Source organism: Bombus huntii, chromosome 1 (genome assembly GCF_024542735.1).
Source record: "Bombus huntii isolate Logan2020A chromosome 1, iyBomHunt1.1, whole genome shotgun sequence".
Taxonomy (NCBI): domain Eukaryota; kingdom Metazoa; phylum Arthropoda; class Insecta; order Hymenoptera; family Apidae; genus Bombus; species Bombus huntii.
The window spans coordinates 20,887,660-20,912,309 of record NC_066238.1 but is presented as its reverse complement, the minus strand read 5'-3'; the positions used below and the strand labels follow the sequence as shown (position 1 = coordinate 20,912,309).

Genomic DNA, 24,650 nt, shown 5'->3' with positions numbered 1-24,650 from the left:
AATACAAATACAATGCTCGGAAGTTTGAAGGTTAAGTTACTTGTTTAACATCATTTATATCCTTTCTTTTATATTCTTATTCTTCATTTATATTCTCATATTCTTCCGAAGATCGAAACGAAGTTAATACAAATAGGTTGTTTAGAGAAGATTAGGTCAATTGTTTGACGTTATTGAACATTCTAACAACCCACACGCCATGTTTGAACTTTCTCGTTCGTGAGCACATTGAGTAATATTGCGAATCTAATTCATGTATGTGGTAAGAGATCTCACATAGATCGGCATAGATGTTTTTCCTACTAATATCATTCAGCATGTCGTGCAAAATTTGAAGGTTAAATTAATTGTTGCTGTTGATTCTTCTAACAAGATAGTGGCGTTTATTTTTTAAATCAATAAATTACTGAATGGCTCGTGACGAAAACGCACGATAATTAATCGCGAGGGCAATTCAATTATATACAGGATATACAATAACGTCCTTGTCTTCCGGAAGAGTCTTGTAAAATCTAATGCGTCACAAATGTCTATACAACGTCAAATTATGTTATACTTGTACGACCGATTAACTACTACGCGTGTCGTTTATCGCTGTATCCTAGCGCGCTGATTAACTGTTCCATATTTCTATTGCGAAACGGTTTTCATTCAGTTCCTAACCTATTTCGTGTCTTCCTTACTGAGATCCTACGTTTCTATGAAAGAAGAGTATGAATCAATTTACATATCTAAAAATTATATTATTAAAAACGATCTTTATTGAGGATAAACCTAACCTATATCTTTCTTTTTATCTAAAAATCAATATTTTTCTAAACGAATAATAACAAATGAACTAATTCACTTGTCTAAAAATGATTTAATTATAGGAAACAATTATTATTGAAAATAAGCTAAATATGCTATTCAATATTTTCATACTTCCATTATGATATATTTGCCTTCCAGTTCTTAATATCTTCATTCCTCTTACCTATAAACTCAGTTTTTGTTAACTGGTTCACCTGTCTAACAATCATTTTAGCGCAAGAAACAATTGTCATTGTAAATATACCTAAATATATGAATCAACGAGGAGCTAGAAGAAAAAAAAACGACGCTTTGCGTTTTATAGTGTGCGGGCATTAATTTTAGGACGCGTCAATTAGTTAAAAGCAACTAGTGGAGTGTGGGCAATATAAGTCTGGCAACAGCGCGCCACTTGAATGCTCATTGTAAGCACGTAGCTCGTGTGTGTCCGGAGCCGTGTGAGCGGCACACGGAGAGGCTAGCTTTTTACAGTGACACACGTGCTCCCCACTAACTTTATTTCTGACGACAGAGTCCACGATTCGAGGAGTCATCGGCACCAGAATACTTCCTTTTTCGCTAGCGGGGAGCCGAATTTACTGCGACTACGCACCCCGTTATCCCTGTCCTCTTACCCGGTTCGCATTTAAACACGCATAACTGAGATTAGGCGGCAACTGTTTCTCCCCAGCGATGCAACCAAACCAGTTCGTTATATAGCTGCGGCTATGATTTTCAATGGGATACGAAGTAGTATGTATTCGCGCAGAGATTCTTCCACAGGATATTACGTAATAGCACAACGACCTCGACCGTTATAAACAATCGTTCGGAAAGCGATCAGTGAGTTTTCTTCTTTACTTATTGGGAGTAGTTAACCTTGAATTTGAATGTTTGATCAGCAATAAGGGAATGTTACGATAACCTAACTTTCTTTGCAAAAAATTGTTTCTTTATCATTTTTTTGTTATGATTCTATGATAATAGAAGACGAGAAAAGGGAAGGAAGAGTGTTGCTTAGAATCATCATTTAGCAGGTCTATAATTTGGAGATTGAGTCAGAGGAAGCATAGGTGGGCTAAGATTTTCATGAAATTCTGATTTGGTATACATTCTTCTGACAACGAGAATAGAAGAGCTACTAAAATTATAAAGACTTATATGTAGCATCATACAAACTATTGTATAATATATATACCTATTATAAATATATAACTATTCATTGTTTATTAAATGAATAAAGTTAAATGATATTGTAAAGAGATGCGTGTATTTAAAATTTATATGAAGGTTAAAGTAGATAAACATTATATATCAGGAGGTATTGAACTCCATGTTGATCTACATATATCTATGCCAGAAAGGAAAAGTAAAGTGAAACAGGTTTTTAGGAAAAGCGAAGTGACTCGCGTTCAGCGAAACGACATAGGTTATATCGAATTACGTGTATTGCTGTGCGCTATTATCACTACGAATTGCCTTTTGCGGTTGTAGACATGCAATGCTTGTCACGGTCAGTGTCCCATTTTTTCTTCTATTCTGTATATTTTTTTCCTTCCCCCGTTCTCCCTTCGTAATAGCAAATATATACGCATAATAGCTGGGTTCTATACAAATTTTCTGCCACCTACTCTATAACTACGTTAGATGATATACAACGCTACCACAAAATATTTTCGATTATTTGAAAACTAAAATGATGACGATAGAACGAACAGTCTATATAGATATTAATCAAACATGCGAATGTGGAGGCTCCGCTTACGTAATAAATCTCGTTTTGGACCGGCGAAAACAGCGATTTAACGTTTACTGGGAGCAACAAACACAAGACGCACGAAGAAAACCACGTGGTCACATGGGAGAAGATTGACGAGGCGCGCGCATCACGGGATGATCTCCTGGTACACAGAAACCAAACAAGATGTTTTTTGCTCGTTCATTTATGAATATTCAATCAGAGGTTGTTGGACGTACGATTACCGGTGTCGCTTTCGAAAGGTACAAATTAGTATCTATTTGTTCCCTTTCACTATCTCAACCGGTTCATCTATGTACGTGCACAATAATAAAAGCGAACGGAACACAACGGTACATTTTTAATAACCGGCGAAATACCGCCGACCGGTATGACATTTCAATCTGCACTTTTATAAGAGAAAGCACGCCCACGCGCGAATAACAGGTCCTATGATCTAGTAGACATTCGATACCAGCTCGGCCGCCGGTTTATAAGGCCATACATCACTCGGCATAAATTACCATATTAACTAACCGCGTAGAGTTGTCCTAAATGGGTTGCTCAAGCGTCCCAATCTCGAATTGAGACGAATTAGAATTTTAAATCGATATCTCACAGGTGTCGCGCGTGCACCAATACGGGGGAGCTGCCGGATTGTACCGTACGAGGCGTGCCGATTGCGACAAATGCACCTCGATCCCGTGGTAAAAACATACGGTTTACTTTTTGATACCATGTTCATGACACATGTGGCTATTTCATACATCTACGTATTCACATTGTTGTTTTATGGCATAATGAGCTACGTGCGACCGACAATTACCAGATTTATGTCCTGAGTTAACATAGAAGAAATACAATTACGAAATTTATTTTTCGTCAGTAAGGATGTTTATGTAGTTATTGAAAATTTATAGAATCTATACAATAAACAAAAATAATGTATAAAATATTTAATGTGAAACGCTTGTTATGATAATACAAATTTCTGTTTATATTATATTCGTTTAGTTATGTTTTAATAAAGATCTATGATGCTGTTAAAGATTTGTTGAACTGAACCGAATATAAGTACGGAGATCAATAGTGAAATCGGATATAAATAGATATAAATTTTCTAATTTGTAGAATGATATCGAGTGCCAGCAAGTTATTTATAGTGTATTATTAATTTTACGATCACTTTTACCGGCACGCTACCACGAAAGACCAGCGATTGAAAATCCCAGCATGATTCACGAACGGATTCGCGTTACTCACGAGTATTAACGAGGATTTGATAATGATAGGCGTCGTGAACCGATATGCGGGAGGATCCGGCCAGAAGGCGAGAAAGAGACATATGGACGATGCACCAAGAACGCGGAACGGGCACTGTCCTGAAGCTGACGCTGCACGATACGGGGCGTTTCATCGTTTCCACGCAACCGTGCCGATGCCAATTACCGGAACAATGATCGACCGTGTCGCAATAGAATCGGTCGCACGGAGTCAATTTCATATTTCAAACAATGTTCCACTGAGTTGAACACTATTTTCAAAAATGATTATTAATACCAAAATCATCATCAACTACAACCTTCAATTAAAAGAATTCACTCTATTCTACACCTAGACTTATGAATGCATTTCAAAACTATACAACAGGTAGGCAAGAAACTTCGTATTTTAGCAAGGCAGCAGTTCAAGGATTCCAATAATGTCAGAGGGGTGAACGTTCTGTTTCTGGTTGAACGCTGTCATCGTGCATGCGACACGATAAAACCGCACCACGCGAGATAGGAAGCATTTGACAAGCCACTCACGAAACTTACACTTGATCAGGATGACACCGTTATGCAGTTCCTCCATCTCGCGGAGGCGAGCGATCCACGTCGCGTTTCGTTCTCCAGGTTAAAAGCCACTGTTCGTTATTCGAATACCGAGCGTGGTTAGTCGTTCGTTTCGGTTTCGGCCAACGTGCTCGCCGATCGGAGCCGAAGAGACCAACATACGCGCACGCTCTTGGCGTTCAATCGACAGAGTTAAGGAACGACACTTTTCAAGCACAGGAAACACAATTCCGTAAAAATCACGGAGCACACGTGGTCACGCGGCCGGCCGCAGGCATAATTAATATCACAGCGTGTACCGATAAGAATGCGTTGTGTCCGACAAAGAAACGCCACCAAAGCGAGTAAACATGGCCGCGCGCGCGCGTTTCTCTAGCTCTCCGTGGCCCGCAGACCCGTCACGCACTGAGGGAGGTTGCATGGAAACGAAGGGCACGGAGGAGAAGAGAGACGGAGAAAGAGCGAGATAGAGTGATCGAGGCTACGGCTGGTCGACTGAAAAAGAGATTTGCCGAGAGAGGGAGTAGAACAGAGGGTGCTGTAACTTGTGAACGAGAGAGAAAGTTAAAAACGGGCTTATGTGTGGAAACGAAATGGGAAAGACAGAGAGTAGCTAGTAGATGGACGAGGATGAAAAATATTGGACAGAGAAGTAGAATAAAAGAGTGGGCCATTCTATACGTTCTCAACGGAAGTAGGGAGAAAAAAGAGAAACGAAGGTACGATCGACATAGAGTAAGAGAAACAGAGATAGTCATAGTGTTTGGAGAATTTGTCAAAGCTACCGCTACGCGGCGCCACCTCAAATGTCGGAATTTCGATCACGAGAATTTATGCTGCTGGACAATGGGGGAAAACGACGATTTTCTGGTCTAGGGTATCATTAAACAGAGAAAACGTGTGGCAGCTGGGCTTTGGGGGCTTTTCTTGCTGGAAAAATATGCTCGGTCCTATGCACTCAAAAACGAAAAGGCCTTTGACGAAAAATTCTTGGAAAAACTTTACCGTGTGAAAGAAGCGAAACGCGTCGTATTTTAAGAGAAAAAATGTTTTCTTGCACTAGAAAATATTCGTCTGAAAGCTGTTATTATCGAATTGCTTATTTTTAAAGCACCGAATTTCTAATGCGATAATATATCAGTGTACCTTCCGTTATATTTATGCATACTGACATTATCGGATTTATCGATTTCTACATATTTTCACAAACTAAACGCGTCAATCTTATGTTAAAAAGTTCGTTCAAGTTATGCATGCAACTAGAAATTTTAGTTTTGTAAGAAGCATTGTATTATATTTTTGAAGCGATGTATGTAGTTTTAGTTTATAACTGAAAATTAATTTATGCATAAGAATACTCATTAATGAGTAAATAAATGAAACAGCAAGGCAAACTGAATGGAGATATAAATTATTTGTAACTCGAAGATCAATGCAAGCAAGATGTTGACGTCGACACACAAGCAGTTCTTATGTAAGTGAAATATGATGCATTTCGGAAATCCAGGGGTTTATTGCATACGCAAAATATGTTTATATATGCACAAATACGCCAAAAAGTAAAACAACTCTTTTTCCTTTAGAGGAAAAGAGAATACATATTCTCGAAAAAAATCAAATAAACTGAAAAACCGTATCGCACCACGGAACGACCGCAGGAAGTCATCTAATAAGAATATGAGTTTCTGGCGAGGTGAGAATATACTACATGATGTTGTCAAGGGGTAAGTAGCCAAGACTAGAAGTTAATTGTATTTATGAAAATTTCCTTGACAAGATTATCCAATAATATATATCAGATAAATGCAAACTGTTTTAATTTCTAGTTAAAATTAATCTTTTCGACAAAAATAAATAGAAGTTTCTTATTTTACTCGAATGTCGCTGAGAAAATTTGTATTATTCACAAAAGAAACCTATTAGAACACAAGAACTGTCAGATACATCTTGTTGACAAAAGCGCATCTCTGTCAAGGATCGAAGAAAGGATCGATATCGCTGGCTAAGAATGGTTTCTCGTCGATAACACAGTGAATCACGAGAGCAAAGCACACAGTTGGCCGAGCAAGAGGAAAAAGAGCTGTTGTGCAGCTCTAATGGGAGATGGCGACGCGGTTTGTTTTCCTTCCTTGGTTGGCGTACACTCAAAGAGCAGCCGGTTATGTGCTTTGTCCACGGACAAACTCGCGCATATTCTGTCTCAGAATCGCATACCCCACCAAAATCTATGTTTGCAGTTTCCACCACGGCGGTAGTGGCATGTGCTCCACGTACACTCCCCTCTTGCACATTAGTGAAGACTGAAACCAGGTCTAGATTTTAGTACGCATCAGAATCTCCGACTATGAGAAGTTTTCACACGTCCAATCGTATTTTCTATAGATTTGTATCAAACAGTCATCATGACGGAGGTTTCTCAGCACGCGAAATTTCGATGTGAGTTCTGGATTCTACGATAAACACATTTGTGTCCGGTGTCATTCAATAAAAACCACGTGTATACTCGATTCTTTCTTTCATATTTGGTTATGACGTCTTTTATCTATGACGATACCAATTGTGCCATGGACGCGAAACGAATGACACACCGCTTTATCAAGGGGTTCCTGTCTTTATATTTTTATTCGTCCCGTATATACGTCAGCCACGAAGATCCTTTTTGCTATGTGAATGTATCGCAAGTGCGACACGCAATCGGATTTCTTTTGCGTCATCATCACTATGACGCTTCTGCATTGCTTCAAAACAACTTCCTATCTTTCTTAATGCTTCAAATCTTAATATTCAAATTACATACCGCGCAATTTATTACCACTTTCACAGTTACCTATTGTCTTTTGTCTTGTTTTCGGCCAGATTTACAGTATATACCGCGTACCGTGGCGTTGCTTCATGACGTATTGACTGCGTCTACCAAAGATTTACGCGCGTTGCAACTGCGCGCGCAGCCAATTTTCTCATTTGCCCATCACTATCCTTCCCTATAACTCTCCATCTTCGTTTCGATTCTACATCTTTTTTCATTTCTAAGTAACTACTATGACAATGCGATTATCCCATAAACATAACATGATTTCACTGTCCATATAACTAAATTGTTCGTCTCGTTTTTATAATCACCCAATAGACTTATCTCGATGCACTCGAGCGATTCGAAGAAATGGAATGCGCAGTCGTGCGCGCCTGTCCACGTGTTCCCGCACTATTAAATTGCACACGTTCGAATTGTTATTCCTCCCATTATCTTGTTCTTCTACCATACCGTTTCTTATTTTTCCTTCCACCATGTCAACCGGTCTGCGTCCGTCCCATTCTTCGAGACACAACATTCCTCCGCCGATATAATAAGCGTCTAATAGGAATCATTACCACGACCACAGTGATAATAATCGCGAGTCATGCAGGTAGTCACAGCGATTTTTCCCTCCCGTTTTGCGGATGTCCACAGGGACCGAGAACCTCACCTGCCGGTTTATACAGCTCCGAAAGGAAAATGGAAAGCTCTTTACCGGACGCAAATATTCAGCCCAAGCTGGATGGGAGTAAGTATAATACGAACCATATACCCTAACTCATTCTCTGGTATCTTTTTTTCTGTGCTCGAGAACTTTGCCAAGAAAATTTCGAATATTTCCTTTATTATTAAAATTTCGTAGCCTACTGTTTTCTTTATTTTCATAAAGAAAATTTGGAATATTTTTTTTATTAAAATTGCTAAACGTTTACTATCTTTTTGAAGAAAATTTGAAATATTATAGTTTTATAGAAGTTGTCAAAAATTAAATAAAATTCACTGTAAAACATTTAAGTTAGACAATATCAATTAAATTCACTGCACAATCTTAAGCAACCTCTTATTATCAACGAAAAATATTTTGTCAATATTTTATAAAATCACAAAATTATATATTTTACGCTAGTGTAAATATAATATCATACTTGCTTAGGGGAAATGGAATTTCTAATTGCTTTCAAATAACAATACAACGAATATATCACACTGGTTATCACTTTTTTCATTGATAAATATTAGAAAATTTTATTAAGAACTCGACGTACTAAAAACAAGCGCGAGGTTCACAGAACGCCGGCGGAATTGAAAGAACGTTGAAACGCGTCTTCTGCGTGCACATATAAAAATACCGACAAAAAGAGTTTCGTTTGCATCATTTATCAACCGCGACATTCCCGCGCCAGTCGACCTCGAGTGTAACGATATGGGACGAATAATTGTTCACGAGTCGAAGCGTAATCGTAGTTGTCATATTTTATTATTCGTCACATTTTTATTTATTTTCTTCATTTTTTACCAAAATTTAAATGAAAGCACCGAGACAATTACATTTTGAGAGAAGTGATTGAAACTGGTGAAATCGAAAAAGAGTGGCTTTGCCAGAAACAAATCGTATGTACTAAAATAGCACGGAATACAGAAATATCAAGACGCGAATCACTATTATTAACGACTATGACGAAAATTGTAGGAAAAATGTTAGCCGAATTTAATCGGTGTATTATAAATTGTCTGGGGGATTTGTTCGATGTTTAGCTTTCATTTAGTGTTAGGTAGTATTGTGAAGAAATCTATGAAAATATTTTGATCTAGTATGTTCAAAAATAATTTTTGATATATTTTTGACCAAAGTAAATAAATAAAATTTTTTATCTCGATTCATTGTTTGGTCGTATCATATACATATATGTATAATTAATATTAGACGTACAGATTTACTCTATTTTAGAAAATATATCTTGCTCTATCATGTTTTTTAATAAGTTAAATTATCAGTGCAATAAATACGTGTAACCAAGAAAATCAAAATGTAACATACAACAATTTTAAAATGACAACTTGCTGAAATACATTACTATTACCTAACAGGCTTAACCGACTTGTTTCATACAACTATTTACCTAGAGCATTAAAATATATTAGATATATCACATTATAATTAAAGAAAGCATTATACTAACGCCCTAAATGCAACGTGTGACAATAACGGAAACGGAAATTGACAGCAATATATGCACTCCATCCTATGTACCATCTTGGCCACTATATCACGCGTTCTTCTTGAACCGTTTCGTTATCAGTCAAAACGCGTACGCTTATTGATAAAAGCAAAACAATAGGCCGATTTTATTCCATATTGTGAATAGTATCCTCACTGTTCGTTTCTTGGAATGCGAATCGCGAAAATACATAACACAAAAAGCTGAGGCTGAACGCGTTTCATTGTCGTCCATTATCTAAAATCATCTCTTACTATATTTATCTTTTTTTACTTTCGTCAATTCTTTAGGTATATTTTGCAACAGATGAGAGAAGAATTTCCTACTATAATGGCTAACGTACATTACAAAGTGCTGAAGAAGAAATGGTCGAACCTGTTGCAGCAGTACAAAGTGAGACAAGACAGACACGCCTTTTATTGCCCTAACGATTAACCACGATCGCTCGTTGATCCCCGTGCATGAGTTAGTTTGCTTTACTCTCGTTTGTGTTCATTTCAGCGTGAAGCATAATAAACCCGTTTTCCTTACCGCGAGATAAGCGCCACGACGCGGAGAAACCACCAATCACGATGATACCGCGTTAAACCGTCGACAATTCGTAAATTCGACACGATACTTTTCTCGCTTCTATTTTATTCAGTATCATCGTCGTTTACTTTAAATTGATGTCTTTGTCGTTGACACTAGATATCACCTGCAACTGTTTTTTTTAAATATGAGACGACGATTTTCACTCATAACGCGTGGAAATGAGAAGAACAAGTATTGTGTAATAGTGTTATAAGTATGTAAAACAGATTATAAAACTGGTTATATAAGCATGTTTCTAAACCTTGTGCAGAATTGTCGATTCGAGGTTTTTAAGAATAATGTCTTAGCATAGTAGTTACTTTCTAATTCTATCTCCAAATCTTCTCTCAGATTTCATGTTCTAAATTGATATCTTTTAGATGTCACTCGAATCACTAACCCCAAGAATGCAACTGATCTTAAACAGCCTCTAACCTAACTCCAGTAAACACCAGTGTTTTGCATATCATCTAAAGGGAGTCTTTGTTAGCTAAAAACAATATTTTCACTTTGTATAACCTATCGGAAGATTCCTTACGGTCTAGAAACAAGAAAAAACACATGAAGATCGCTAAATACGAATTGTGGCACGATCGTCCGTTTAGTCCTCGATTTTTGTTAAATATTATGTATCAGCAATTTGTTAAAGGAACTGAAGAATCCGGTTCACGGAGACAGAAACAACGTGGATGACGTTTCATGGCCGTTTTACAATGCGATCGACGAAGTTCTTGGATACGATCGGGGATCTACGCCGATCGGCGATGAGTACATCGATCCCCACGAATTCCTTTGCGTCTCCGTGACACCGGAAGAGCCCACCTCGTCCGTGGACGCACTTCCTGCGCAATCTAATCCGGAAATCGATCGTCGAATCAACGATTCGTTTCCGGAACGGAGGTTAAGGGCGCTTAGTGCCAACTGCACGATTGAGATCCAGAAAGTACGACCTTCTGGTGTTAACAGGTATAGCAGTCATTGTGAAAAGTAGTTTCTTTTAGCAGGTGTCAAATTGTAACTTTAAAGTAGATATGTGGTTGGACATAATTGGATATTAATTGATAAGGTAAATAATATTTATAGACAAAACGTAGCTTTAGTAAGATATATGGTAACTAAAATTATCAAGGTCACTTATTAAAATATGAGTATGTATATCTAACGAATCGAGTCGTGCAGAACAGATAAATAAGATTGATATTTACATATGAAGCATGTAAGAGTCTATTGTTAAAGACATTGTTTTACAATTTTATAATATAGTATTTTATAATACAGTATTGCATTCTTACTACTGATTATGATTTCGAAGCATATTTGATCAGTTTTCAAGGCAAATTGAGTTCTAAAAAAAGATGTCTGTACTGCTTTGAGTACGACTGAGATAGGGATAATTGATATGAAATATTCAAGATCTAAACTGGTAGAGACAATTACGGCCAGCTACGTACATTATCTTAATTAATTATTACTAGGAAATTTCAATCGGTTTTCAGACAGATGAACAAAAATTTGGCAAAGAGGAAACGAACCACGCGGAACGTCGCGGTCGCGATACCGCGGCTACCACGTGCCACAGAACTAACGATCGAGAAAGTGACGTCAGAGGCGGACTGCATCAAGGATTTGTCCAGACTACGTGGAAGGGATGCCGCGTCGACTCAAGAAGACAAAGAGAGGTTAGAGCGTAACGAGGATGAGGGGATGTCGAGAAAGTCACGAAAAAGCCGTATGGCAGCACCGTATCGTGATGATCGCGATTCACGGACCGATCGCCGTATAGAGCAGATCTTTGAATATATCAAACGACGAGACGAAGAGAATAGATCTATCATGGTACGAGTGATGCACGCGGTGGAGAGCATCGCTAACAAGCTGTGACACTGTTGCAGATATAGAAGGGGAGGGGATGAAACCGTATCTGACTACTTTCTAGAAATTATGCAATCAGTTGATTAATGATGCGATAAGGTTATATAGACGACGCTTTTATACCACTCTTTACGTATTCCTTTTATTGAAGATAATGTAGATGTATTAAATATCTTTGAGATAAATGTACGAATGGAAATATGAAAACGTTTTTGGCTTGTTTTATATATGTTTAATTAAATGGAAGAGAGGTTAGGTGTGTAAATCATCAGATTTTTGAGAATAAACGTGGAGCAGTAATGAAAGAGATTTTCTTTCAGAAATATTACGGGGCTGTTACTGGTGGGCGTGAAGTTCAATCGCATAGTAAATTTGACTTAAGTTTATATACAAATTCGCAGGCTGAAGAGGCACTACCCGCTAGACCTAAACGCTAGATTCATTTAGTTATCCAAATTAAGTATATGCACTTACTTATAATACTTATAAATTATACCTATCTATAATTATATATATTGTAAATAAACAGCCATGTCACTGCGCCACGCCAGAAAAATTACTGAAAATTCTCAACGCGAGAATTGATTGTAATTTCAACAAATAAATAAAAAAAAAAAATATACAAATTTAAATTGTAAGGCGGAATTCGAGTTTGTCAATAAACGATATTTTCAAAGATAATTTATCTTGAACTGAGTTCGTTCGGTTTCTTTAAAATTAATAAACTATATACAGATTTGAAAATTACGAATTAAAGAACAAATTGCACAGTTTTATAAAAGAATTCTAATATAAGTAAATCAATTCTAAATTAATAAATAAAATTATTTAATCACACGCGTAAAGAATATTGTAATTGTAAAATATATGAATTACTTTTATCGTAACCACAATTCAATTCACTGTATTAAAACGGAAAAGAAAAAAGGAAAATTGGCAAACCAAGAAAAAAAGGACGATATCGGTCGATCGTAGAGTGAATTCGAGAGAAGCACGGATGTATCAAGGGTTAGAGATCGATTACGATATGAATATTACACGCTGTCGAAACGAATACCTATAAAGTATCGGGGATAACAGCGGCGAGCCTTTCTCTTCGTTCTTAACGCGTTTCGCCTTCTTTCGATGGCTTTTCGCATACCTTCCTTCGCGCCAAAAGGTTCCGTATCCCTTTCAGTAACACAACTGCTATTGCTATTGCAGAACGGATAGATTGTTGCACTTAAGGAAGCTTGTTTCTTTAACCAATAATCTCATATATTTTGCCGCAAGAGTGTTCGAGCATAACCGAGGTAAAATGTCTCCCATTGGCAATGAAACCTCGAATCTGATCTATCACCTCATTTTAATTATCCTAATTCCATCCCATTTTTTACAAACTTCAATTCATAATTTTATTTGATACTAAATGAAAGAATATAAAAAGTTAAATCTATTTTTTAATTGCCATACTATGTCTTCTTTAAATTCAATTAATGAACAATCTTCTAGCCAGTTAAACCACTCTTTTTAAAATAGCCTGTATATTGACAAAAAGAAAATCGATTGTCCGAAAACGAAGTCTCGAATGAAATAACTTTAGTTTTAGAAATAATTCTAATTTTTATTTAGTTTCACCTCCGCAGATGTACTACTCATTCTGAAACATTCTGTATATATAGACAACAGGAAGTCGATAATCAATTGCTGCAGAGAAAATTATTCGAATTACAGTCTCCTCCGACCAAAACGAACAGCGTACCCTTTACTATTCTGGAGTTCGTCGACTTCACCTTGAAATTCCGAGAAAACTCGTAACATCCGCTGGTCATTACAAAGCTGGTATTGTTTCAAACGGGACAAGTGTCGTCGAGGTTCTGTCTAGAGATTAGGGTAGGCCTGAGCCGTTCGAGAGACGCCACGGGATCCCGGAAACCATATGGTCGAGTGCCTTGAGAGACTGCTCTTTTCTGAACATCTGCCCCGTATGCACACGATTCTTTGTTTACAATCTCTGCCGGCTATCGATGGAACCTTCTGTCGTATAATATACGACTCACTACCATGATTTTACGCTGACTTTTGTAGGTGACAAAAAAGTTCGTAGACAATTAAAAGTAACGTGGAAAAATTTTGGGAATGTTGTGAAATGAAATGCATAATATGAATAACGTAAGTACAAACATACTAAAGATGCTACTATTATAGTTTCTATAAAATATATGTTCCTGACATGTCTGGTAATAAATGTATTAGCGACTTCAACAGTGACACTCCCAGCTTAAGTCACGCAAAAATGACAGTAGATGCTACGAAACACCTAATTTCAACATCTTTAACGAACATTATATTATCTAATACATATAAAAATTACCATCATACCAACCATTAAAAAACCCCAATACTCTGCATAATATAAAATGCATATATAAAAAATAATGTTTTCTAACTTTCTGTATATACAACGCATCAATCCCTTTCTAAGAAATAAATAATATATGAGAGCAAAAATGTACCAACTTTAACATTTAATAAACTCGATAATTCCAGTCGCTGTCTGAGACGAATAGGAACACAGAATATTCAGTGCAGCAATACAATATGCAATACTTATAAATTATAATAACCTATTAAATGGTTCTTAATAGATTAATGTTAATACAGTTTAGCAGAATAAATTGACGCTATAAACTCTCATTTACAAAAAAAATATGGATTCCCATTTTTGCTGCCGAGTGTCAAATGTATCATGTAAAAATACATATAACCAAATCGAGAACCGTTCAGAAATCTGAGCGCAACGTCCGAGCGAAATCCTCGTTCAAACGAGATAAAGAGAGATGGAAACGGAGATGATGCAAAGCAGAGAAGAAAGATGACAGCGGGAAGAATGTGCGAGAAAGAAAGACAGAAAAGAATGAGTTGGGCGTGCACGTGGTCTCGCATCTGCTTCTCCACCGAGTGACCCCGCGGCTGACCCGTTCCAAGTACCAATAATTAACTCGGTTCGTGCGCCAAATGCACACGAGCGCACACGGGGCCAAACGCTTGCGTCATAGCCCGGGAGAGGGCAGCGTTCCCATGAAAGAAAGGCCTGCGCATACTTGTGCAGTTATGCGCGACAAAGGGCCATGAAACGAACGCACAAAAGGTGCTCGATGGGCCTCCGAACACGGCCAGACGTGTTCGCCGAGGGAATCGATCAAGATTGCGGTTAGGTTTTGCGGTGTATTCCATTCGGCAATGTATGCCGTTCGAAATAATTAGTTCTGCTCGCCCTCGGAGAGAATTGCTTTATTACTCTTCCAGGCATTTGTTATTTGGAGGAATTCTAATGTATTGGATCTGATTAATATGCTTTTACCAATTATTCTGCTATTTTAGCTATTAGTATTGATATTGATTGCATTGCATTGCATTGAAGATGTATATTGCACATTGAGATAGTAGAAGATCTGTGTTTGAGGTTATTTATACCTATTATTGTATATATTGGCAACTGAATAATAATAATTTTTGAGATTTATTATACACATAGCGGGTTACTAGTTCCACTAATTAGTCATGGATCGGGATCTTATGTGATAAAGTATGGAAAAAGATGTATTTCTGAGAAATTTAGAACATCTCTCGCCTTAAGTACAAGTGAGATATAGATATCTGATATATTTGTTTATTTTATATTTATGTTTAACAGCATTCATAGGCTGCAATACTAAATTTCTAATTTTAAAAATGTACTAGAGGTACGTAGATATGTGTTGAAGTTAAGTTTAACTGAAATCGTAGGTTGTAATAATTTTAAATATTTCACATTGGTCACATAGAAACGAATGTGCTGAAGTCCTTGCATACTTTTCGAAGCACTTGTACGAAGGAGCGGCACTTCTGGAGATTTCTCTCTCTGCACACCTCTATTTCTTGCTCCCACTGGCTTCGTATTCGCAGCACGATAGTCGAGAGTCGCGCAACGAGAATTTTTAATACAGCCACAGCCGCGAGTATAATTAATTCCCAGCCATGAGCAGTTCGTGACCGAAGCTTGACCACAGCTTACACTTTCGTTACAGCAAAGATTTATTACAGCTGAGGTAACCAACGGAAAAAAGCTGAATCGAATGCGCTATGAATTATCGTTTGCTTTTTTTCAGTTTTTACTATTGTTTTCTCTGAGTATTTCTCTGTAATATAAATTTTTTCAAAACGTGATTTCATTTAAAATATTTATTCTTTACTTGCTATTAATTTTAAATTAATTCTTTACTTGCTTTCTGTATTCGATAATGATGGACTTTGAGGGATACCCTGTATATACGTTATAATGAATATATTAACTCAGTAAATACACACCTGCTAATAATGTATGCATGTACTAAGTGCAAAAAGTAAATGAATATACTTCCTAGTATTTTTATACTCGGTCAATATTATTGCAAAAATCTCATATGTGTAAATATATGTAGTGTAATATATTGAGTAGTTGGTACATATATACATTTACTAAATTTTGTGCTTTCACTATAACACTATTTCATATATATATATATCTGCATATATTAGTAAATGTTGTGTATGTAGAGGATACATGCAGCTTGTAATAATATTTCAGAATATTTTTATGATAGCGATTAAATAACGTAGAGTTCCCTATAACCTGAATTGCACAATATAAATGCGGGCCAGCAAATAGTACGAATGACTCACCAGTCTTGTTGCTATTGTTCCCGAAAGAATGCAGTTTCTTCCAGCCTTTCCAACCCTTTTTCCAGATCATAGCCGCTTTCGTTTTACGTTGTCCGCCCGCTAATTCCGGAGTGCTAGTCTTGCCCATTCCCCTCCTCAACGATCCCAGCCCCGACCTGAACAAACAACAATCAACATTCTTAGATCCCTTTCTTCTTCCTTAGTTTTTTTCTTCTTTAGATTCATTGGTTTTAGGATTACTTAGAATTAGAATTGTACGAGGTGTGTACAAAGAGTTCGTGGACCCATTTTTTATTAATGGTGGCAATGTTTTTTATACACTTCTTGAGTGCAAGATAATAGAGGAACTTCTATTCTGTGTAGTTGATTCATGGTCACTTCCTTTTTAATACAGGTAAAGTACGTATAAAATATCATAAGATATACACTTTATGACATGTAATTGAATAAAATTTATTTACAATTCTCTAAGAGGAATTAGTTGCAAGTAAATATCAATAAAATGATCTACATAAAAATTGCTATGCATTAAATCCTTTCTCTACTCTAGAATACTTTGTAATATCCCAATGAACTACAGAGACAATTAAAGATATCTGAAACAGTTTATCTTCAACATGATTGTATAACACTTGAGTTCCCTCATAAATACATAAATGAATTCTTCGATAATCCATCTTTGAATCATATGAAATCCTAAGAAAGGATTCTAGCATGAATATAAATAAAAAGGAATAATAAAGAAGCAAGTCACAAAAAGAATGAAGCAAAATAAATTATAGAAAGTTTGTATACGGTGCTCCAAAAAATTGTCCACCCACACCAGGTACATACACGTTATTACAATGTGTCTCTATCAACCTGTAACTTGCACTGGAGCTTCCACTGAAGCCGCTGTCCATGTCACAGCCAACAGGCGAAAGGAGGTCGTCGGTGGGACTGACCGAGGATAACAGTTCCTCTGTGGACGCCCCTCGTTGGTCCTGTGGCTCGTCCTCGTCGTTGTTATCGGCTACGGTAGGCATCAGCATCGCCTCCACGCTCAAATTCAATTCCCCGAGTACTCGACGATGCCGTGACTGAACTCGTCGTACCTCTTCCGCCACTAGGGATCTTCTCGAACCATGCAACGCTCGGTGACATTGTCTGCTAATGAATTCGAGTTCTCCATTAGTATTTACATACGTTTCCCTCTTGCATATACAATGTGAAATCATATAAAGCGATTGTTTGTGGATGACCGATAATCGTTCAGCAATGATTCATAGTTATTAAAGTAATTGATATTAAGAGAATTCCTCAAAGTTCACGAGATATATTTCAATTATTGCAAGATTATTATGACTATATATATAAGATATAATTTAACTACTTTTATTTCTTATTTAATTATTAATATTAATAAATACAATATTAGTTATAGAATATTATGAATATTTTTAATTATATTCAATATCTATACAAATTTTTAGAACTTTCAAATTTGTCACTGTAAGCCTTTCAAGAATTGTTTTTCCAAATTTTTCAAAACTTATTGATGCTTTCAGATACAGTAGTGCTCGTTTAATTTCCAAGATATTTCACAAGAAAGAAAATTAGATCTAGCAAAAATAAATTAGAAAGATATAATATTGTTTCGATTTATTCTTGTTACACCCATACACTGTCTATAGATTTATATTATATTAAGCTTCTGACATTAAATATGAATAAATGAAACTTGACTTTATTTATTTACTTATTTTTGAGAAACGAAAGGATATATGTATGTACAGAGTGAGGTCAGTATTCGACCATATGTTTCGGAGCGCACCATTATGACAAACGGTGTTAGACACTCGTAACCATAAACTCGGGGTTGTTTTCTTATTGTTTGCGACTTTAATCGTTAAGTCTGATGGCATCCGGTGCAGAGAATTCGTCGAATCGGGCCAAGTGGTCGAGCAGGAGGAGAAGCTCGTTGTCCACTTGAACCTCGCGTTCAACTCGCGCCAGTTGAAGTTCACTTTGCATCGAGGCGAATGAACGTGCGTATTCATCATCGTTTAGATTGAATGAAACGTAATTCTACCGCGACTATCATCATCGGCGTTCCTATCGACCGTATGAAGCTCGCGTGCTTCGGGTCTTTTTCCCTTGAAAGCTAACACCGTCTTCCTGTCATGCAATAATATCCATCGTCTTTAAAGTAGTAAATATTATAAATGAAAAAATCGATCGACTCTGCAGTGAATTCAATATTCAAGATTTAACTTAATTATTCGCCAGGTTATTTATTTTGCAATTAAGCACCTTTTATTGTTGAGAATGTTTATTGGAAGCTATTGGCCCTAAATTAAATTATCCTAAATTTAATTGTGTAAATTTTCTTGGAAAGTGGAAATTGGTCGATTTTTGGTGAACTAAATTTTTAGTTTCTATCCTTAGTAAGATTCTAATATATATTCTTATATACGAAGTCTACAAATGCATAAGAATCTTACTTGTTAATACTCGAATGGAACATGGTCGCTACAATGAATGTCTAAAATTCATCTTTTAAATCATCTTTTATCAGAATCATCTTTTAAAGAATCATTATATGAACTGTTCTCTAGGTAATGGAAACCCGCCCAAAGGATGTTATCCGATAAACCATCAGAAAAAAAGTCGCTAAAGAAACCGGTTGACTTGAACGACGGGTAAGACTCTGCTCTTCCCATATTAACCTTCAATTAAAGTCTCATAACATAACATAAATCCGATACTTATCTAACGCATGCCATTATTACGAATATTATGTCTTTTTTGTTTTCGATCGATCGCGTTCTCACGCGCTACTGTTACTCTCTGTTAATTCCAAGGTTATAGCAAATTCTCCCTTAAATTGACAAGCAGAAACTCTAGCTTCATTTCCTCCATGCTCGTGCACGCTATATTTTGGCTCGAAAGCTATTATTTACGAATAATTAAGTTTTATAATGAATTTCTCACTTGATCTCCGATATCTCCTCGTAAATATTCTCCTCTGTCCCATATCGTGTCATGTATGTGTGTCTCTTGAACGAATCTGCGCGCAATTGTTGCTGTTGTTGTGGCTGCACACGATTCAGGCCAACTTCCGCCGGATATGTGCCATGCAGCCGACTCGGTCCAGGTTCGAAGTAAGCATATGAATAATCCTGAAGGGGATGCTGATGAGCAGAACTCGCCATCGGTGACGCTACCGATCCAGGATCCACCAATCCAGGGCAGGCCATCTGAAAGAACGGAAAGCAATATTAGTTGTTATAGTAATCGTATGGAGTAATGTAATTTTGTAGCGATAAATTGATGTCTAAAGAATGGAATTATATTTTTAACAATTTCCCAATTTTTTAATTCTTAATAATTTAAATTCTGCGATCTCCTAATTCCGAATAATCTTAATTTTGTAACTTTCCAATTTTTAGCAATTTCATAAATTTTAGTAACTTAGTGATAGTAAATTGTAAAAATTTCGTATATGTATGTAATTGGTTTAATTATCTATTCAAAACATAGAATCACTCTTGTATAATTGAATACTAGAAATCATCGAGCACGTGATCGCGTTATAGATTATTAGGTGCACGACTAATTTGTACATACGTATGCAATGGACGATGCCAAGTGGTATATTAAATTAAGTGGTCATGATTGGAATTTTAATAAAATGATGACTAATATCCTTCATATTATTAGTATTAAAACTCCTATATTAAACTGAGTATTAAACATAATTTCCTAAAATAATTAAATAAAAATTCAAACAATTACAATTTCTAATTTCTGTAGCAAACAATGAGGTTATGTATCATCCTTGAGATTCGTAGTTGGTAAATGTATAATACTTAATATATATTAATTACATATAGATACTTTAATTCTGATTCAAAACAATGGCAAGACTGATTCTACATACAGGTTAAAATTATACACGCATTCGAATTCACATTAGATCGCATTAGAATTGTGCGTACGACATAAGCTGTATAAGGTTTAACATTGCATACTGAAAATTATACCTGGCTGTGAGGCGGTGGATAAGGTGGAGGTGGTGGAAACTCCAGGTTGACTCTTCGCGGTGACGGGACACCTGACGCCATTCCTGGTCCCCCTAAAGACGAAGCCATGATGCATCGTTCTGATTATCGTTCAATTAATGCGCCTCTTTTTCATCGTTCTTTCACTTTTTCTGGAAAAACCATACCATCTACCATTATTACTCATTTTTGTTTATTGCATCTTCAAAATATATTTGCTTTCTCTTCGCATATTCGATTTGTAGCTCCTGGAAAAATAACTTAACTCGTTCTGCGATTAAAAAAGCCTTATCCTATATATAACCACTAGAATTCACAATAAAAATCAAGAATAACCGAACCACTTGAATTCTCTAAATTGGGAACTAAGTCTCGCTGACGCCATGCTGTTCTAACCTAGAATTCCTAGTTTCGTACAAACTTCATTCCGTGTGTGTCATTAAATCACAATACGTTCAACGTAAGGAAGTATTAAATCTTAATCCCTAACTATTATAATATTTTTAAATCATACGTGACTTCCAACAGCTTAGGCTACGTCAAGTTAAGCTGAGTCAATTTTAGAATCTAGGTTAAGTTACTTTACTTTATTTTACGTAACAAAATCCATCAATGATACTTATTACGTAAAATAGAAGGTATAAATGAAATTCAAATTAAATAACCTAGCTGAAACCTAACCTAAATTGTTATTTAATCGCTTAAGATAATCCAACAACTAATTTCAAATTAGACTTATAATCCTATTATCTTAACATATATATTTCGTAACCTTATTAATACGTTGCATATAATAAGCACGTTCCCTAGTCGACTTGTATCTTGGATCCTCGCTTTCATCGCGAATCGTCTTTTTACATGTTTCATACGAACGCACGTTCGCGTGTCTGGCGAAAGAAAACGCGACAGAGCATAATCGCAGGAAAAAGCAACGTCGATCGACGACACACTCGATCCCTTCAAAGAAATTCAGCGACGCGTGCAACATAATCCTGTATATGTGTATATACGTACGTGTTCTTTGAACTTCGTAAATGATCTACAGTCTACACGATTTTCAACGAGAAACGTATCATTATTCTCCTGTACTTGAATAACGTGCCGGACGATCTTCACAAACAAGAGAATTGGGTCATTAAAATAATTTTGAAGACCCTCCTGAAATTTTTTCTATATCGTGTCTGTTGAAGCACGAAGAAGACAAGAAATAAAAGTTTCAACTTACATAAAAATTAAAGATAAAAGCTACGAAGTGGTTTCTGTGGAAAGGAAATTTTAACTTCGACTCGGCAATTTCGTTTCACAGATAAAAGTTGCAAAAGGCTTGTTCATCGAGGAAGCGAGGAATTTTAATACTCGGACTTACTTCTACGTGGATAAGGGGCAAAAGTTGCAAGAGTACTTTCTCTTCGCAAGAAATGGAATTTCCAAGAATATATTTGGGTAAGTTAACTTTGTAAACGGAAGTTTTCCGCGCGACATCTAGGCGAGAGACGAAATTAAAGGAAAAAGCGAAGTCGTGTGTTAAACGCGCGATAAGATCGTGCCTGATTTCTCCTAGTGGCAGCGAAAGAAAAAAGAAGACACAGGTGTGGGACGTGATGTGCCGTAAGAACTCGACGATTGAGATTCAAAACGCAGCATATAATTCGCTAACACCCTACACACGCAACGTCGTGTAATAATGTACGTCGGGTGTGAGATCCAGCTAACAAGATAAACGTGTGTTATTTGCGACGCTCGCGTACATGTTTCCCTGCGCATTACGATAATAATGATAGAAATTAGTCGATTTATCATTGGCAATGATACACGATAATAATAATTACACGTTGTTGGAAAAAAATGTACTCGCGAAGATTTTGACACCCGTTGGATCATGGGAACCATTTTGAAATTCAAGAACTTGTCTAAGTCTCCGTAAGATAGAACCGTTGAATTATTGGGTTGGCAACTAAGTGTCATTAAGTGGTATTGACAAAATCCGCAATCACTTAGTTGCCAACCCAATATATCGAAATTAAAAAATTCGTCTACCAATAAATCTCTGTAACGTGAGAGTTTATAGTGAACAATTACGAAAATCTAGGAATTTCCCATGAAATTACTAAACGTTGCTTTTAAACTATTAAGAAAACAGTGGAAATCCATATTTAATACATCATGTGTATATATATTTTAAATGAATAATTATTTTAAATGAAACACCTACAACCGTATTAATATTATTTCTACGGCAACGAAATTAATACGGTTGTAGGTGTTTCATTTAAATGTTTCATTTAATTAAAATTCGAATTACGTAGAATGTGTAAAGGAATGTAGCTGCCAGAACGAAGAAAATAGGGGCAGCACACTGGTCTTGCATGATAAACGATTGGTGTCTATCTTCACCTGCCCACTTGACGTTAATGCAGTCAATTACCAGGCAAAGTGATTTGACTGAAGTCATAATTCTTTTTTGATTAAGTACGTCAATCGAAATTATTGACACTAAAATGGCGGTAATGCGTACGTACAGAATAAGGAACCACGAGATAGGTTATGTTACAATTCATACAAAAATTATTCAATCGCAACGCTATTGTTTATTATTCTATTATATTCTAATCGTTTATTTCATAAGTAATTAAATGCTATATCTGATATTAAAAAATAAAAAGTTTTCAAAACGCGAAATTGATGAATTTAATTTCTGTGTGGTACATAAATCATGCTTCTTCCCGCGTTTTTTTGTTTGGTCGATGGACGCGAACGCACTGATGTTGCGCATGCTTATTACGACCGTTGTCATAGCAACGTGATCTATTGGAAATTTTATAGATTTCAATATATTCAATAAACAAGAATTCAATAAAGAATAGCTTTAATAGAAAATTGTTTCTAAATATTAAGAATTCAATGTTGTAATTTAGATATAATAATATAAGTAACAGTTATAAAGAATTGAGTATGTAACAGAGATAATGTTCCAATTATATTGACCAACATAATACGTCGGTTACGATCTCTAACATAATACTCAATAACTCTTAAGTTAACTTTGTAGGACCAAATTTAATGATGAAAAAATCAAATTATACGAAAATATTATTTCCTTAAACATTTCCTCCCACAGCAGTAATAACTATATATAACAGACTAATTTCATAAAGGAATTCGCCGCATCCGCCTTACGTTGCCCAAGTTGATGAACCATTTGCCTTAATTACGTAGTCCATACAATTGCCTCGAGACTTATGACGGCTTTAAACGTCTCTTCAGACTGTTTACGATAAACTGCGATTTCATTTGAATTTATTCTGCCGATAAAGATAGAATTCTACCTAGTAAATATTTATGATAACGTCTACATGATTTGTATTTATGATGTCAAATATTGAATATCAACTAACATTTTCATTCAATATTCCGCATTCTCCGTTATACGTAGTCAGTTTACTCGCATTGTTTACCTAAGCGATTCGAAGGAAGATGATAAATAAGATATTTAAATAAAGTTCTTTACACAATTATATTATCGTCAGTGTTTAGATATAATTATACAGGGCACATGAAATATATTAAATATTCTAATTCTATAGAATTTATTCTAGTGGTTAATTTCAATGTAACAAAAAGTAATCTGAAAAGAATTTTACAAAAAGAGCTGATACATTCGTATATAATGTAGTAATACGTATATTACAAACACATCCTATATACTTTCAATTTTATCGTCATTGTCATGTCAATATCACCGAGGTCGCTTCCTAAGGCATACATCACTCAACGCGATCAAACGCACAAGGTTCTCCGTACTGAAATATCATTTCCGTTATATCGTGTCTCGACCATGAATATACGCATACTTTCAGCGGTCGTCGGTATTTTTGGACAGCATCCAAGACGATGCGGGAAGAAGGGCCCATCGATGACGTCGATTTCTCTGACTTTAACTAACTATCAAATACCCAAAATACATACTTTGCGATCGCGACTAACGACATCCACGCGGTGGCATTTGAAGGAAACACGTTTCTAAAATCCCTCTGTCGGAAAGGTTCTTTACGCGTCACGCCAGCTTTTCGTCCGGGGTTCTATTTCGTTTCATCCCGAATT

The 24,650-nt window shown here is 36.2% G+C and overlaps 2 protein-coding genes across 6 annotated transcripts in view; one reads left to right on the top strand and one right to left on the bottom strand.

Annotated features, from left to right (window-relative positions):
• LOC126872301 (rho guanine nucleotide exchange factor 10) overlaps positions 1–24,650 on the bottom strand; it is a 47,781-nt gene that overhangs the window by 19,975 nt on the left and 3,156 nt on the right. The window contains exons 2-5 of one of the 4 annotated variants that reach the window (XM_050632133.1): positions 20,532–20,701; positions 19,480–19,745; positions 17,368–17,655; positions 16,507–16,661 (exon numbers count right to left, since the gene is read on the bottom strand). In XM_050632133.1, the coding sequence (XP_050488090.1) occupies positions 16,507–16,661; positions 17,368–17,655; positions 19,480–19,745; positions 20,532–20,639 (817 nt within the window). In that variant the 5' untranslated portion in view covers positions 20,640–20,701. Of the gene's footprint in view, positions 1–3,793; positions 3,891–4,347; positions 4,762–16,506; positions 16,662–17,367; positions 17,656–19,479; positions 19,746–20,531; positions 20,702–24,650 lie in introns of those variants that run through there. The other 3 variants (XM_050632218.1, XM_050632473.1, XM_050632305.1) reach the window with 3 other exon arrangements.
• On the top strand, positions 6,636–12,504 carry LOC126878046 (uncharacterized). 2 transcript variants are annotated; one of them, XM_050640437.1, is made up of 5 exons: positions 6,636–6,801; positions 7,814–7,907; positions 9,669–9,771; positions 10,601–10,917; positions 11,448–12,504. In XM_050640437.1, exons 1-5 carry the CDS (start codon positions 6,768–6,770, stop codon positions 11,830–11,832), a joined length of 933 nt encoding a protein of 310 aa, XP_050496394.1. In that variant the 5' UTR covers positions 6,636–6,767; the 3' UTR covers positions 11,833–12,504. The 2 variants fall into 2 exon arrangements, with proteins under 2 accessions (XP_050496394.1, XP_050496404.1); XM_050640447.1 differs by lacking the exon at positions 9,669–9,771 and having other exon boundaries at positions 6,678–6,801.